Source organism: Parambassis ranga, unplaced genomic scaffold, assembly GCF_900634625.1.
Source record: "Parambassis ranga unplaced genomic scaffold, fParRan2.1 scaffold_70_arrow_ctg1, whole genome shotgun sequence".
NCBI classification, from domain to species: domain Eukaryota; kingdom Metazoa; phylum Chordata; class Actinopteri; family Ambassidae; genus Parambassis; species Parambassis ranga.
The window spans coordinates 108,474-125,118 of record NW_021144812.1 but is presented as its reverse complement, the minus strand read 5'-3'; the positions used below and the strand labels follow the sequence as shown (position 1 = coordinate 125,118).

General features: G+C 51.4%; 2 protein-coding genes across 3 annotated transcripts; both read right to left on the bottom strand.

Moving 5' to 3' along the window:
• Positions 1 to 1,915: 1,915 nt before the first annotated feature.
• On the bottom strand, positions 1,916 to 12,374 carry LOC114431356 (voltage-gated potassium channel subunit beta-3). 2 transcript variants are annotated; one of them, XM_028398971.1, is made up of 14 exons: positions 12,280 to 12,374; positions 7,712 to 7,755; positions 7,567 to 7,604; positions 7,354 to 7,433; positions 7,191 to 7,235; positions 6,876 to 6,920; positions 6,654 to 6,697; positions 5,553 to 5,639; positions 5,368 to 5,453; positions 4,676 to 4,796; positions 4,492 to 4,586; positions 2,932 to 3,052; positions 2,769 to 2,857; positions 1,916 to 2,568 (listed from the first exon to the last, which is right to left on the bottom strand). In XM_028398971.1, the coding sequence occupies exons 1-14, from the start codon at positions 12,351 to 12,353 to the stop codon at positions 2,476 to 2,478; spliced, it is 1,062 nt and encodes a 353-aa protein (XP_028254772.1). In that variant the 5' UTR covers positions 12,354 to 12,374; the 3' UTR covers positions 1,916 to 2,475. The 2 variants fall into 2 exon arrangements, with proteins under 2 accessions (XP_028254772.1, XP_028254773.1); XM_028398972.1 differs by lacking the exon at positions 12,280 to 12,374 and adding an exon at positions 9,332 to 9,378.
• A 2,293-nt stretch (positions 12,375 to 14,667) lies between these two features.
• On the bottom strand, positions 14,668 to 16,570 carry trappc1 (trafficking protein particle complex subunit 1). Its single transcript, XM_028398978.1, has 5 exons — positions 16,430 to 16,570; positions 16,038 to 16,136; positions 15,268 to 15,338; positions 15,053 to 15,191; positions 14,668 to 14,941 (listed from the first exon to the last, which is right to left on the bottom strand). Exons 2-5 carry the CDS (start codon positions 16,134 to 16,136, stop codon positions 14,813 to 14,815), a joined length of 438 nt encoding a protein of 145 aa, XP_028254779.1. The 5' UTR covers positions 16,430 to 16,570; the 3' UTR covers positions 14,668 to 14,812.
• Between the last annotated feature and the right edge of the window lie 75 nt (positions 16,571 to 16,645).

Here is a 16,645-nt window from a genome sequence, read left to right as displayed (position 1 = left end):
AGACGCCAAGACCAATGACCAGGAGAACCAGGAGAACTGCGGCCCAGGATGGAAATCTTTCTGTGGAGGAACACAAAGAACAACATGACCTCTGACCCCTGACCTTTGACCCGTATCCACAGCTCTGACCCCTGACCTTTGACATGGATCAGCAGTACTCTCTCTCTCAGGATGTCTTCGTCCTTGTAGACGGTGCAGGTGTAGGTTCCACTGTCTCTGTCTGTGGGGTGTCTCAGGGTCAGACTGAGGTCTCCAGTCCTCAGCAGGTCTTCGTTCATCTCGGTGCGTCCACAGTAAAGGTCGTCCTGTTTGGTCACGTGGTCACTGCTGTTTGAATAAACATGGACCGTCATGGGGTTTGGACCAGAGCGAGTCCACTCCACTCTGGTGTCCTCTGGCAGATCAGCTGTTGTTTTGTAGGGCAGGACCACTGAGTCCACCCCCTCCCCCACCTTCACCTCCACCTGGTGGACTGAGAGGACAACATCAACATCAACCAGGAGCAGCAGTGTGAACACTGACTGTGGACAGCAGAGCTAACCCTGACCTCTGACCTCTGACCTCTAGACTGTGTGCTGCTGCTGACCTTTGACCTGCAGCTGTACGTCCGCCACTCTCAGGCTTTGTCTTCCATCAGTGATGGTGCAGGTGTAGGAGCCGCTGTCAGGTGGGTGGGGTCTTCTCAGAGTGAGGCTGTAGTCTCCTGTGTCTAAGGCCTCAGGTGTCATCGATGTGCGTCCATGGTAACGCTGGTTTTGTCCTGGAAGGTCACCGCTTTCACCTCGCCCATGGACAGATGTGGGATCTGGATCGTTACGAGTCCACATCACAGCTGGGTTGTCATCTGGGGGGATGCCTTTGTATCGGCAGGGCAGCAGGACAGACTCCGCCCCCTGATACTCCTCCACCACACCGGCCAGGGCATGCTGGGAAACTGTGAGGACACACAGAGAGGACACATCAGCTGCCTGCTGTGGGGCTACTGCAGTGATGACACGGTGGACTGCAGGAACCAGAAACCACCAGGGACACTGCAGCGGCTGCAGGACAGATCAGCAGGAACCAGAACCACCAGTGACACTGAGGAGGCTGTAGGACAGATCAGCAGGAACCAGAACCACCGGGGACACTGAGGAGGCTGTAGGACAGATCAGCAGGAACCAGAAACCACCAGGGACACTGCAGCGGCTGCAGGACAGATCAGCAGGAACCAGAACCACCAGGGACACTGCAGCGGCTGCAGGACAGATCAGCAGGAACCAGAACCACCAGGGACACTGCAGCGGCTGCAGGACAGATCAGCAGGAACCAGAACCACCAGGGACACTGAGGAGGCTGCAGGACAGATCAGCAGGAACCAGAAACCACCAGGGACACTGAGGAGGTTGCAGGACTGAGGCCTCGCTCTGTTCTCTACTCAACAGTACAAACCCTGTCTCTGCAGGACCCCCGAGCCACAGCAGGTCCCTGCATACGTTAGGTTTGAGGGTTAGGTGGAGGTTTAGGACAGCTGAGTCAGAGCTTTAAATGAACACAGATCACAGAGACGATGTCAGAGTGAGCAGCAGGAGGATCTCACCACAAACGAGGACCAGGAACACCACCAACATGCTGTTGATCCGTCTCAGTCCTCCAGCAGCTGGTCCGGACTCTGCTCCTGTGCACTCTGACAGGAGTCAAACTATGAGGAAGCTGAGCGCCTCCTCTCCCTTCAGGTGATCTGGCCTGTTGGACTTCATTCCACAGATGTGGTCGAGGACCAATCAGAGCTCAGCACAGCGCCGGCTGCTTCCTGACTCTGTGGAGCGAGTCTGGAGCGGGTGGAGCTCAGACTGCTGCCAAGCTTCACCCGAACATGTTGAACTGTGCTCAGTGATTGAAATAAGAGGAAGTCAGGGGTTGTTGGATCGTTTTATTTCTGATTCATCAATGTGTCAGCTGATCAGTTATTGTGAATCATCTCTATTGATCAGTGGAGCTTCCTGTGTCAGTGACACGTGTTAAACCATCCTGCCTGCTGAGGTCATGTGACCCGCCACAGTATAGATTCTGTCTGCTAAAACTACAGCATATATGTTTTATATGTTATATATATGTTCCATGCTCTAAGGTCTGTGAGGAGGAGGCGGCCCCCGAGAGGTCCCGGCCCCTCAGGTTGAACCCCACCCAGCAGCTGCAGCTACATTCATAAAATATAGATCTTATACTTTACAATAAATATTCTCATAAATATGTTCACTGTACAGTCGGAGAGTCGGAGCCCCGTTACCGTGGAAACGGGGTAATAATAACGATGAAGTTTGTAAAACTCATCAAATCATAAGAGGAGGTAAGTCAGTCATCGTCATGACGACAGCAGGTCTGTCTACATACTAATGATCTAAGTGCTGACGGTAACACGGGAATAAATATTTCCCGTCATCTGTCTGTCCCTGTCTCCATGGCGATGGCCTGCATGATGTCTGTCCTCTGTCCTCAGCTCCTCGCCTCCTTCTTGCTGTTACGCGGCTTGTTGCCGAGCAACGCGTCCATCTCTGCGATGAGGGGCGGAGTCAGCTGAGTCAGAACCTAAAGGGGCAGAACAGGAAGTCACAGAGGCTTCGACCAATCACGGGCCTTGAACGGGACACTCATGTAAAGCAGAGCTCTGATTGGATGTTCAGCCTCAAACCTTTGGTGTTTAAATGTTCTCCGTAAATATGACTTCCTGTTTATCATGTCACCTAGCAACCTGCAGCTGAGGCGTGTATAGTGTGTGTGTGTGTTACCTGTATAGAACCCAGGTTCTCCAGCAGCTGTTCTGGGTTGGACACTCCGAGCAGGACCGAGCTGACACCTTCACTACGGAGACACCACGCTGTCCAACAGAGACACCGGTATCACTCACTGCTGCTCACTCAGAGTGTGTGTGTGTGTGTGTGTGTGTCTGACCGATGGCCAGCTGAGCAGCGGTGCAGTTCAGTCTGTCGGCCAGCAGGTGGAGATCTTTGATTTTACTGAGCTGCTTCTTCCCCTCATCACTGTAGAGACGCTCCTTCAGCCACGCATATCCCTACACACAGAGAGACACACACAGACACACAGAGACACACAGAGACACACACAGAGACACACACAGAGACACAGAGAGAGACACACAGAGACACACACAGAGACACACACAGAGACACACAGAGAGACACACAGAGACACACACAGAGACACACAGAGAGAGACACACACAGAGACAGAGAGAGAGACACACAGAGACACACACAGAGACACACAGAGAGACAGACACACAGAGACACACAGAGACACACACAGAGACACAGAGAGAGACACACAGAGACACACACAGAGACACACACAGAGACACACAGAGAGACACACAGAGACACACACAGAGACACACAGAGAGAGACACACACAGAGACACACAGAGACACACAGAGACACACACACAGAGACACACACACAGAGACACACAGAGACACACACACAGAGACACACGCACACAGAGACACACACACACAGAGACACACAGAGACACACAGAGAGACACACACAGAGACACACAGAGACACACAGAGACACACACACAGAGACACACGCACACAGAGACACACACACACAGAGACACACACACAGACACACACAGAGACACACGCACACAGCAACATGAGGAGTGAGCGCTCGTCCCATGGATCTATCTCAGGTGATGCAGTGAACAGGTGCTTCAGAGGACTCAGCGCTGTCCCCGAGGACACTGTGTGAGCACTGATGTCTTCAGAGCACCGGGACATGACGAGAAGTGTTTTGGTCTTCAGAATGTAAACGTGTGTGATCTTTTGTTTGTCCATGAAAGATCTTCATCAGCACGCCGCGTTTGTACATTTGTCTACTGTCTGCTAGGTGGTGTGAGGGCAGCACAGTGTGTGAGACTGTGTGTGTGAGACTGTGTGTGACTGTGTGTGTGACTGTGTGTGTGACTGTGTGTGAGACTGTGTGTGTTACTGTGTGAGTATGTGTGAGAGACTGTGTGTGTGTGAGACTGTGTGTGTGACTGTGTGTGTGACTGTGTGTGTGACTGTGTGTTACTGTGTGTTACTGTGTGTGTGACTGTGTGTGACTGTGTGTGTGAGACTGTGTGAGACTGTGTGTGTATGTGTGTGAGACTGTGTGTGTGACTGTGTGTGAGACTGTGTGTGTGACTGTGTGTGAGACTGTGTGTGTGACTGTGTGTGAGACTGTGTGTGTGACTGTGTGTGTGACTGTGTGTGAGACTGTGTGTGTGACTGTGTGTGAGACTGTGTGTGACTGTGTGTGAGACTGTGTGTGAGACTGTGTGTGTGACTGTGTGTGAGACTGTGTGTGTGACTGTGTGTGAGACTGTGTGTGACTGTGTGTGTCTGTGTGTGTGAGACTGTGTGTGTGACTGTGTGTGTGACTGTGTGTGTCTGTGTGTGTGACTGTGTGTGTGAGACTGTGTGTGAGACTGTGTGTGTGTACCTTCATGGCGGCTCTGGAGCTCTCGGGGACGCCCTTGTTGTACTTTCCTGTCAGCAAACCGCAGGCTAACGGAGACCAGGTCATGGCTCCGACCCCTGAGAGACACACAGACCTCATGTTGAGCCACATCAGAGAACAGCTGAATGACTAGAAGGAGTCTGTGTGTGTGTCTGTGTGTGTGTACCTATCTTGTGGTAGAGTTCAGGCAGGTGCAGCTCCACTTTGTCTCTCTGGAAGTAGTGATACTCAGCCTGCTCACACACCGGAGGGATCAGGTTAAACTGCCGCGCTATGGAGTACGCCTCCTGACACACAGACACACACACAGACACACACAGACAGACAGACACACACACACACACACACACACACACAGACACACACAGACACACAGAGACACACACACAGACACACACAGACACACACACAGACACACACACACACACACATATACACACACACACAGACACACACACACACACACACACACACACAGACACACACAGACACACACACAGACACACACACACACATATACACACACACACAGACACACACATACACACACACACACACACACACATACACACACACACAGACACACACATACACACACACACAGAGACACACATACACACACACACAGAGACACACACATACACACACACACAGAGACACACATACACAGACACACACAGGTGAGTTTGTGTCCATCCTGAGAGTTCAGCATGTTCAGATCAGTTTGTGTGTCTGTCGCCCTCCTGTGGTTGTGTCAGTGTGGTGCAGTGTGTGGATCAGGTGTGTGTGTCTGTTGGAGGTTAAAGTTCACGTATGAGGACATGTAGTGACAGTGTGTGTGTGTGTGTGTTGTGTTACCATGATCTCCACGGCGTTCCAGCGGGACGTCCCCCAGTACATGGCCATTCCCTGATCGATCACAAAGGTCATCGCACGCACAATCTCTGACAACACAAGTATGAAGTGTTACCACCACACACACTGCACAGCAACACAAACAACTGTCTGTGTGTGTGTGTCTGTCTGTGTGTGTGTGTTCTGACCTTCCATTGGTGCATTGATGTCGCTCCTGTTGGCAAAGACAATGTCCACATAGTCCAGCTGTAACCTGGAGAGAGACCCACGCAGACCTGCCACACACACACAGACAGACACACACAGACAGACACACACAGGCAGACACACACAACAATCACACACAGACACACACAGAGTCATACCAGCATAATTTAATCAGCATTTACAAAAAGAGTTTCAGCTTCAAGGACACACACATCAGCTGTCAGTCACACAGACACACAACGATCACACAGACACACAACGATCACACAGACACACTGCTGTGTGAACTGTGGCTCAGTCGTGTCAGCAGAGAAACGAAAGTGAACAGATGTAACACTGTTTACACGACATGTGCTGTGTGTGTGTTGTTTATGAGGTGTGGTTGTTCTGTGTTTGTGTGTGTGTGTGTGTTGTGCTGACAGCTCTGTCATCAGGAATTATCTGGGATGTTTTGTCGACCTTGTGAAGGACAAACAGACGTTTGTGTGTTAAATAAGTCTGAACACAGTGTGTGTGTCTGTGTGTGTGTCTGTGTGTCACAGCTGTATGAAAACACACAGCTCGCTGGGCCTAACCTGTCATGGCGGCCATCTTTACCTACAGTAGCTGAGTCTGAGATTTCCTGGTTGTGCGATGAATGCTGGGGTGTGTTGTAGTGTTTGTGGTGCCGCTGTGATGCGTTGTTGTGTGATGTTGCGTGTACAGTGTGAACTGTGTGTGTCTGTATGACGAGCAGCTGCTGCAGGAAGCGCTAATGAACGCTGCAGCGTGTCGTGCAGAGACTTTGTGGGTTAAATTTAGCATTTCAGTGATTTAAGTCAACAGCAGAGGATTGATGCTGCTGTGTGTGTGTGTCTGTGTGTGTGTCTGTGTGTGTGTCTGTGTGTGTGTGTGTGTCTGTGTGTGTGTGTGTAACTCCTAATCCAGTCTTGGTGTGACTGAGCCTCTTAAAGCCTCGCCGACCTCCGACAGCCGTCAGAGGACACCGTCCCTCCGTCCCTCCGTCCGTCCTCACTGGTCTCACTGCAGCACTGACTGTTTGCAAAGAATTCTGGGTAACCCCGTGTTCACTGTGTGTTTACCTTCGATGATGTGTTTCCGTGACAACCCCCGCTCCGTCTCTGCCCTGTAAACACAGACACACACAAAGACACTAAACAGGACGCCTGTGCAGCTGTGTGTCAGTTTAGGTGTGTGTCTCTGTGTGGTTGTGTGTCTCAGTGTAGTGTCTCCGTATATGTTGTGGTTGTGTGTCTGTGTGTGTGTGTCATGTTGTGTAGCTGCTGTAGTAAAGCTGTACTCACTGTCCTCCCCAGTAGATCTTAGTGGTCACCACATAACTGGACCTCCTGTCACACACGCACACACACGCACACACACACACACACACACTCAGTGTGAGGCAGATAACACAATGCAGCAGAATGCAGACACACACACTCTGTCAGAACGTCCCTAAATGTCCTGTGACAGCAGGAAGTGTGAACTCTTACAGAGGCTGAGCTGTCAGACATGTTTGTGTGTCTGTGTGCGTCCTCTGACACACACTGACCTGCACACACTCACCACAGCGCCACCCTGTGGACACTCAGCTGTCCACCGTGTGTGTGTGTGTTTACCTCCACGCCTTCTTCTTCAGGATGTTTCCCAGAGTCGTCTCCGCCCTGAAACAGTCACACACGTCACTCAGGCTGCGTCTCGTCTCACCTGTCTGATGTCTAACAGATTGGAACGGGACGGACGGGGACATCAGGCGTCCCCCCGTCCTGGCTCTGAGCGTACCTCCCGGAGGCGTAGACCTCGGCCGTGTCGAACAGGTTCACCCCGCTGTCGTACGCCACCGTCATCACGTTCTCCGCCATCTACACACACAGTGACCCACATCAACGTGTGCGGGAACCTCGAGTGTTACATAATGTGTGTCCATGCATTCAACACACACACACACACACTCACACACTCACACACACTCACACACACTCACACACACTGTACCTCGTCTGAGATCTGAGAACCAAATGTCACCCATGTTCCTGTGAAAACAGAAAGAACAGCGCTGACTGTGTGTTTGCATATAGATGTAAATATGTGTGTGTGTGTCTGTGTGTGTGTGTCTGTGTGTGTGTGTGTGCGTTCTCACCCAGTCCTAAGCAGGACACCCTCAGTCCAGATTTCCCAAGATTCCTGCAAACCAATCAAACCGATCACTGATCAATGACTCAGCAGTGAAAACGTCTTAAACTCTGGATGTAGCCGTGTGTGTCTGTGTGTGTGTGTGTGTCTGTGTGTGTTAGCTGATGTTGTTGTGTGCTGTTGTGTGTCAGTTCTGTCTTCAGTGACTCTGCAGGTTTTGTCGTCCCCTCCTGTTAGCTTGTTAGCCTGTTAGCTTCAGGTCTTCTTTGCTGGACTTGCGGTGTTATTGTGTTTTTTGTGCGTCTGTGTTGGTCTGTTTGCATGTTTTCCTCCCTGCAGTCGTGCTGCAGATCCTCTGTGAGCACTCACAGGTCTGGTCTGGATGCTGCAGAGGCTCCATGTGGACTCTCTGGACCTGCTGCCTGACAGCCTGCCGCAGTGCATCATGGGAGATGCGGTCATCCTTCGATTAAAGCTTAATGAGCAGCAGTCATCTGTCACCAATCAGACGGCAGCGTGTGATGAAGCTGTACTCATCAGTGTGTATGTTGATCCAGCAGAGGTCAGAGGTCAGGGGCTGATGATCAGAGTGCAGATGGAGCGTCCAGTGGACGTCCAGGGGGCGACCAGCGGACGACCAGCGGACATCCAGCAGACATCCAGTGGGCGTCCAGCAGACGACCAGCAGAAGACCAGCAGACGTCCAGTGGGTGTCCAGCAGGCGTCCGGGGGGTGTCCAGCAGGTGTCCAGCAGATGTCCAGCAGACGTCCAGTGGACATCCTGCGGACGTCGGGCAGACGTCCAGCAAACGTCCAGCAGAAGACCAGCAGATGTCCGGGGGTGTCCAGCAGACGTTCAGTGGATGTCCAGCAGACGTCCAGCAGGCGTCCGGGGGGTGTCCAGCAGACGTCCAGTGGGTGTCCAGCAGATGTCCGGGGGGTGTCCAGCAGACGTCCAGTGGGTGTCCAGCAGTTTGACACAAACACACTGCAGCCGCTAAAAATAGCAGCAGCTGATTCGTGCACATCAAACAGGCTCAGAATAGAAGCAAAGTTCTTTTGGTCCCCGTCAGACGCTGAGGACGTCTGCAGGCGGTTTGATGTCTGACAGCAGTGTGACGTCAGGTCCAAGTCCCCGTCCTCATTCACCAGTGATCAGAGTCTCATGAGGACGACTGTGTCCAAGTTGTTGGACAGGGATCATGTCCAAGTCATCATCATCAGTCTCATCATTTAGTCCAAGTCAGTGTCCTCCATGTCCACGCTCAGATAAAGTCTGTCCAGGCTCTGATCATTCACATCTGGTTGATCAACGACCACCCAGAATAAATTCTAAACTGTCAAAGAGGTCACTGATGACATCATCACCCAGGTCATCAAGATCAATCAGTAAATATCTGATCAGGGTCATCAATATCTGAGCGATGACATCACACACTGAGTATCAATGTCTGAGCTCAGACCATCAATACTTAACTGATTCAAAACATTCAGATGTGACCTGATCGGCCTAATCAATCACCAATGAGGAATCAATACACATGGAGTGCAGGCACACACACACACACATGACCCTGTGTCACACACTGCACCTGTCTGGTCATGTGACTGTCTCTCTCTCTCTCACCTGTACTTCATGTTGCTATGACGACCAAGGGCCTCCTTCATGTGGGCGTGGCCTAGCAGGGTGTGCCTGCCAGAAGGCTCCGCCCTCACCCTTGAATGACAGGCAGGTGCATTGCTGGTGTTCGCCGCGGCCGCCCGCCGCTCCTTCAGCTGATGCTCGCTCGCCCCGCCCCCTCCCCCGCCTCCCCCCACGTTGCACGCTATGGACACCTGCATCCCGGTCACTACGGTTACGAGCTATGTATGAAGAGGTCTAAAGTCTCAAAACATACTGCTGAGTCCGCCGCTGCTGCCAAGGTCACCGGTTGCTATGGTAACGGTGGTGAGGATTCATGAGTGGGATGTCAACTTTGAGTCCGCTTGCTCGGCCAATCAGAGTGACACAAACAACTTTCAGGCTATGGAGAGCATCCTGTCGTCCCACAGCCGGAGCCCCGAGGAGGAGGAGGTGATGAAGAGTCTGTCCACAGGATGAGGAGGGAGTCACACAGAGACGAAGAGGGACCGTCACAGAGAGACGAAGAGGGACAGTCACAGAGAGACGAAGAGGGACAGTCACAGAGAGGAGTGAAGGAAGAAGTGAAGCCGAGCGTCCTCTGGACTGTACAGCTGAGAGAGGAAGCCCCTCCCCCCTCACTGTCAGAGCTGCACACTGGGCAAGCGAGCATTCATCACAGTGAGAGAGAGAGAGAGAGCTGAGGGTGCAGAGAAGATGAACACAACAAACACACAACGTTCCATCACCGGTCTGCACACCAAACCACAACACAACGCAACACAACACAACAACGAGGGACTGACTGCAGACACACAACACGACCACAAAGCCAGCGAAGAGGCAACAGCCCCCTCTTTTCTGACACCAGATTAGCAGTAGTAGTAGTTTTGTGGTGACGTTTGTGTGTCTTCAGTTGTTATGTGTGTCCTGCAGACCCTCCCCCTCTCCTGCTCACAGGGCTGTGTGTGTCTGTGTGCAGCCTCAGCGCTGCAGCGGCTGGATGTGAGCTCAGACTCGGTGAGCCGCCTCAGGCCAAAGGTTTGGTGTCACTAATGTGAATCACAGCAGTCGCTGCACGCAGTGGCCTCAGTGCAGCGTCCGTCCACAGCGTCTCTGAGCGGCGCCGCCCCCCCGCTCGCTGCAGGCGTCTCTGCACAACAACTCACTGAGGACTCACTGTAAAAGTTGCACAAAGATGTACATCCATAGAAACCAGAACATCAGGACTGAAGACGTCTCTGTCCTCCTATTGTGGTCTCTGTCTCACCATGAAAGACGTGGACTCTCTAATGGACCCTCTGTAGACTCTCTGTGGGCAGATATCCTCTGTAGACCCTCTGTAGACTCTCTGTAGACTCTCTGTAGACTCTCTATTGACCCTCTGTGGACTGTAGACTCTCTGTGGACCCTCTGTGGACTCTCTGTAGACTCTCTATGGACCCTCTGTGGACTGTAGACTCTCTGTGGACTCTCTGTAGACTCTCTATGGACCCTCTGTGGACCCTCTGTACTCTATGGACCCTCTGTAGACTCACTGTAGACTCTATGGACCCTCTGTGGACTCTCTGTGGACCCTCTATGGACACTCTGTAGACCCTCTGTGGACCCTCTGTGGACTCTTTGTAGACTCTCTGTGGACCCTCTATGGATCCTCTGTAGACTCTGTGTACTCTCTGTGGACCCTCTGTAGACCCTCTAAGGACACTCTATGGACACGTCTCTGTCCTCCTATTGTGGTCTCTGTCTCACCATGAAAGACGTGGACTCTCTGTGGACCCTCTGTAGACTCTCTGTGGGCAGATATCCTCTGTAGACTCTCTGTAGACTCTCTGTAGACTCTCTATTGACCCTCTGTGAACTGTAGACTCTGTGGACCCTCTGTGGACTCTCTGTAGACTCTCTATGGACCCTCTGTGGACTGTAGACTCTCTGTGGACTCTCTGTAGACTCTCTATGGACCCTCTGTGGACCCTCTGTAGACTCTCTATGGACCCTCTGTAGACTCACTGTAGACTCTATGGACCCTCTGTAGACTCTCTATGGACCCTCTGTGGACTCTCTGTGGACCCTCTATGGACACTCTGTAGACCCTCTGTGTACTCTCTGTGGACCCTCTGTGGACTTTCTGTGGACCCTCTATGGACACTCTGTAGACTCTCTGTGTACTCTCTGTGGACCCTCTGTGGACTTTCTGTGGACCCTCTATGGACACTCTGTAGACCCTCTGTGGACTCTCTGTAGACCCTCTGTAGACTCTCTGTAGACCCTCTGTGGACCCTCTGTAGACTCTTTGTGTACCCTCTGTGGACTCTCTGTGGACTCTCTGTAGACTCTCTGTGAACCCTCTAAGGACACTCTATGGACACTCTGTAGACCCTGTGTGGACTCTGTGTCTGTGGACACTCAGTGTATTGATGTATTGATCGGGTATTGATGAACTGCTCAGTCCTGTCTACGTACACTGCTGTGTAGGATTTGTGTTTATATGTGTTAGATAAAATGCTGACTCAGCTGCACACACACACACAGAACCGCAGCAAACTGATCTCTGCTGTACAAAGGAGGGATGGAGCACGCTCAGTGTGTCAGCGCCCTCTGGTGGTCACTCTGTGTCACTACAATAACCTCAGCTGTGACTGTGTCAGCTTAAACATGGAGGATCTGTTTAACCCTTTAATGAACACACCTCACCTGGACATTTATGACCCGTCTTTATCTCACCTCTGTCTCCCCTCTCCCCTAACCCTGTGTCTCTGTGTCTCATCTGTGTCTCTGTGTGTCTCTGCCTCACCTGTGTGTCTCCTGTGTGTCTCACCTGTGCCTCTCTCTGTGTCTCTGTCTCACCTGTATCTCTCTTGTGTGTCTGTGTGTCTCTGTGTCTCTCTGTGTGTCTCTGTCTCACCTGTATCTCACCTGTGTGTCTCTCCTGTGTCTCTGTGTCTCTGTCTCACCTGTACGTCATGCTGCTGTACTCCATGGTGACGTCACACTCCTTCAGGTAGATCTCCAGCCTCCTCCGCTCCATCAGCCTCCTGGCGGCCTCCAGGATCTGAGACGCCAGCATCGACTCCTCTTTCTCCTTTGCTTCTTTCTTCGCCTCACATTTATCTGTTTTCCCAGAATGCCCTCTGTTCACCTTCCCCTTCTTGCTGAACCCGTACAGCTCCTCCACCGTGAACTTCCCGCCTTTGCCTCCACCCACCGCCGCCGCCGATGGTCCCACAGCGGCTCCTGAGGCTGACGCTCGGCCCGCAAACATGGCTGCAATGCAGGAAGAGGATGAGCTGAGCTGAGTGAGGGTCTCTGCCTGTTGGTGCCCCGGTGGCTCAGATTATTATCAATAAACAGACAGTGATCAGGAACCGTACCTGTTGAAGCTGACTGATGGTCTGACTCCTGCCGTCCACCGCGTCTGTCCACCTTTGTCTGTCTGTGTCTCTGCCGCTGCTCTCATATTAATCCTGTAGATCTAATCCCACCAATCAGAGCTCAGATCTCCTGTCTGTCAGTCTGTCAGAGCAGGATTTAAAACCAAATACCAAACCTGAGTGCAGATGTTACACATGGCCTGCTGCCCACACACACACACAGACACACACAGACACAGAAACACACACAGACACACACACAGACAGACACACACACAGACAGACACAGACACACACACACAGACAGACACAGAAACACACACACAGACAGACACACACACACTCACAGACACACACACACACACACACAGACAGACACACACACACTCACAGACACAGAAACACACACACACACAGACACACACACAGACAGACACACACACACTCACAGACACACACACACACACACACAGACAGACACACACACACTCACAGACACAGAAACACACACACACACAGACACACACACAGACAGACACAGACACACACACACAGACAGACACAGAAACACACACACACAGACAGACACACACACAGACAGACACAGACACACACACACAGACAGACACAGAAACACACACACAGACAGAAACACACACACTCACAGACACACACACACTCACAGACACACACACACACACACAGACACACACACAAACAGACACACACACACAAACAGACACACACAGACACACACACAGACACTCACAGACAGACACACACACACAGACAGACACACAGACACACACAGACAGACACACAGAAACACTCACACACACAGACACAAACACACACACACAGACAGACACAGACACACACAAACAGACACACACAGAAACACACACAGACACACACACACACAGACACACAGAAACACACACAGACACACTCACACAGACACACACAGACACACACACACAGACACACAGACAGTGGAGCTAGACCTGAACCTGGACTCAGATTAAATCAGCATCCTCTTTGGAGGCAGCTCAGGTTGATTCAGTCAGTGTTGATGTATCAGTGCGCCCCCTGTGGTCAGGTGAAGACGTGCATCACCATGGTAGAAGAACGCTGTATGTGTTGTTGTTTATTGTTGTTTATTGTTTACAGACTCTGACCGTCTGTTACCTGCCGAGGTATCAAAGGTCTCTGACCAGAAACATGATGACGACCCTCCCACTGCCATGATGTCACAGGAAGACAAGTCATAGTGTGTGTGTGTCTGCAGTGTGTGTGTGAGGGTGTGTGTACTTATGGTCATTTGTTGATTTACTTTATTTTCATGCAACAAACAGCCACACACACACGATGCAGCTGGGTCGGATGATCCTCTGTGTGTGTGTCCAGCTGTTGGTTGGCAGTATGTTTTTCAGTGGGATTACAGATTATGTTATCAGATTATGGTCTCACCTCTGTCTGAGCGCACACACACACACACACAGTGGTCCTGTCTGAACATCTGATCACTGATCAGCTGATTTTATTACAGTGAAGAATGTTTGGGTCTGTTAATGACTTCTGCTTCTCTGCTGCATGCATTACCCACAATGCACCAGGCATTCAGAGCAGAGCGGAGGTCGTCCTGTTTTCACTGCATCATTTTCTTTAATCCTCAGGACTCACAGGGACCGTGGATCTGCAGAGGTCAGCGTGTGTGGGACTAATCCAGCTGTTAATCAGCCATCACATGATTAATCAGTGTCACTGCTCTTCACGGCAGTCGGTTCTTCAGCAGACTCAGAGCGACGCCCCCCTGTGTTAGAAGCCTGTCAGTGCAGGTCTGAGAATCAGTCCACACTGGACAGCTGATGGATCTTTGTGCTGTAACCCTGCTTCTCATGTTCTGATCTGGTTTTACAGATATGTTTAGACCCGAGTCATTCCACCATCAAATCAAAGACACAAGACAGAGAGACCTGACAGCAGTTTAATTCAAAACACCCCATCAATAAATACAACTGTGTGTGTCTGTGTGTGTGTGTCTGTGTGTGTCTGTGTGTGTGTGTGTCTGTGTGTGTGTGTGTGTGTGTGTGTGTCTGTGTGTGTGTGTGTCTGATCAGGCGGCTCGGGGACTGTAGTACGGCAGAGCTCTGATGAAGCTGTCCAGTCGGCTGCTGAAGAGTTCACTGTCCAAAGTGTGTGTGGGTGCACACGCCGGATTCTTCACAATCAACTCCACATACAGCTGAGAGACAGACGGGGACAGACGGGGACAGAGAGGACAGACACGCAGACTGAGTGATGACTTGTGAGGTCAGGTAGAAGACACTTCTTATTCAGGGTGTGTGTGTCTCACGTTGCTGTAGATGTGCTGCAGTGTGTCTCTGGCGTTGGTCACCGACAGGTCGGTGTTCAGGACGAACTTCAGTCCACTCGGAGTCTCATAATAATGAAGACGATACTTGCTGGTCTGAAAAGACAGGAAGCCCTCCTTCCTGAGGACAGACAGGCTGCTAAGGACCACAGAGACAAGCACTGAGACAGAGACAGACAGAATGTTGTGAAGGATACATGTCCAAAGGAGACATCTTGCTGACGAAGGAGCGGATGGAGAACAGCATCCCGTACATCAGCTTGAACTCCTGCAGAGACAGAAAGAGACAGACAGTCAGGGACAGAGACGGAAAGAGACAGGCAGTCAGGGACAGAGACGGAATAAGGCAGGCAGAGACAGACAGTCAGGGACAGAGACGGAAAGTGACAGGCGGAGACGGAAAGTGACAGAGAGAGACAGACAGAGACAGGCAGTCAGGGACAGAGACGGAAAGAGACAGGCAGAGACAGACAGTCAGGGACAGAGACGGAAAGTGACAGGCGGAGACGGAAAGTGACAGGCGCAGACAGAAAGGGACAGAGACGGAAAGAGACAGGCAGAGACAGACAGAGACAGACACAGACAGAAAGAGACAGGCAGTCAGGGACAGAGACAGAAAGAGACAGGCGGTCAGGGACAGAGACGGAAAGTGACAGGCGCAGACAGAAAGGGACAGAGACGGAAAGAGACAGGCAGAGACAGACAGTCAGGGACAGAGACGGAAAGTGACAGGCGGAGACGGAAAGTGACAGGCGGAGACAAAAAGGGACAGGCGGAGACAGACAGTCAGGGACAGAGACGGAAAGAGACAGGCGCAGACAGAAAGGGACAGAGAGAGAGAGACAGACACAGACAGGCAGAGGCACACAGAGACAGACAGGCAGGGACAGACAGACAGACACAGACAGACAGACAGAGACAGAGTCAAAGTCCCCGCAGGCCGGGCTGCTGTGTGTGTGTCCGTCACCTCCTCCTTGGAGATCCCCGCCTGCTTCTTGCGGTTCCACTCGTAATAATACAAACAGTTTCCATTACGGTCGAATATGTACAGGTTGTGAACGGTCATCTGAAACAGAAACACGTTACTGTTATCTAAACTATCTGAATGTAATCTTTTCTATGAGGTGTGCATGATATTTTATTTATTTCATTAAGCTTGTAGGAATCTAAATGCTCCAAACGGAGCCCGGCTGGTCGGGCCGTCAGACGCTGGCTGTGAGCTGGTGATCTGTCCTTTACATTAACTTATTTTCTGGTGCAAGTAATCAAACTAATAAAGCTACATATGACGGAAAACATATAGAAAAACGTCTATAAAAGTCGTTTTTGGACACATTACAAACGCTCCGCGGTGTTTACCTTCTCTTCCGGGTTGTCGTAGGACCCCGCTGCTGAGCTGTCCGCTGACGCGCCGGAAGAAAACGTCTCGTGGAGATTTAAAAAGTCACATTAGACTCCGGGAGACGCAGGAACAGTGAGTTCTGAGAGCGGACGGGTAACTTGATGTAACAGATGAGTGTGAGATGTTTAGCAGGATGTGCGGATGCTAACTGCGAACTCTTCAAACAAATAAAC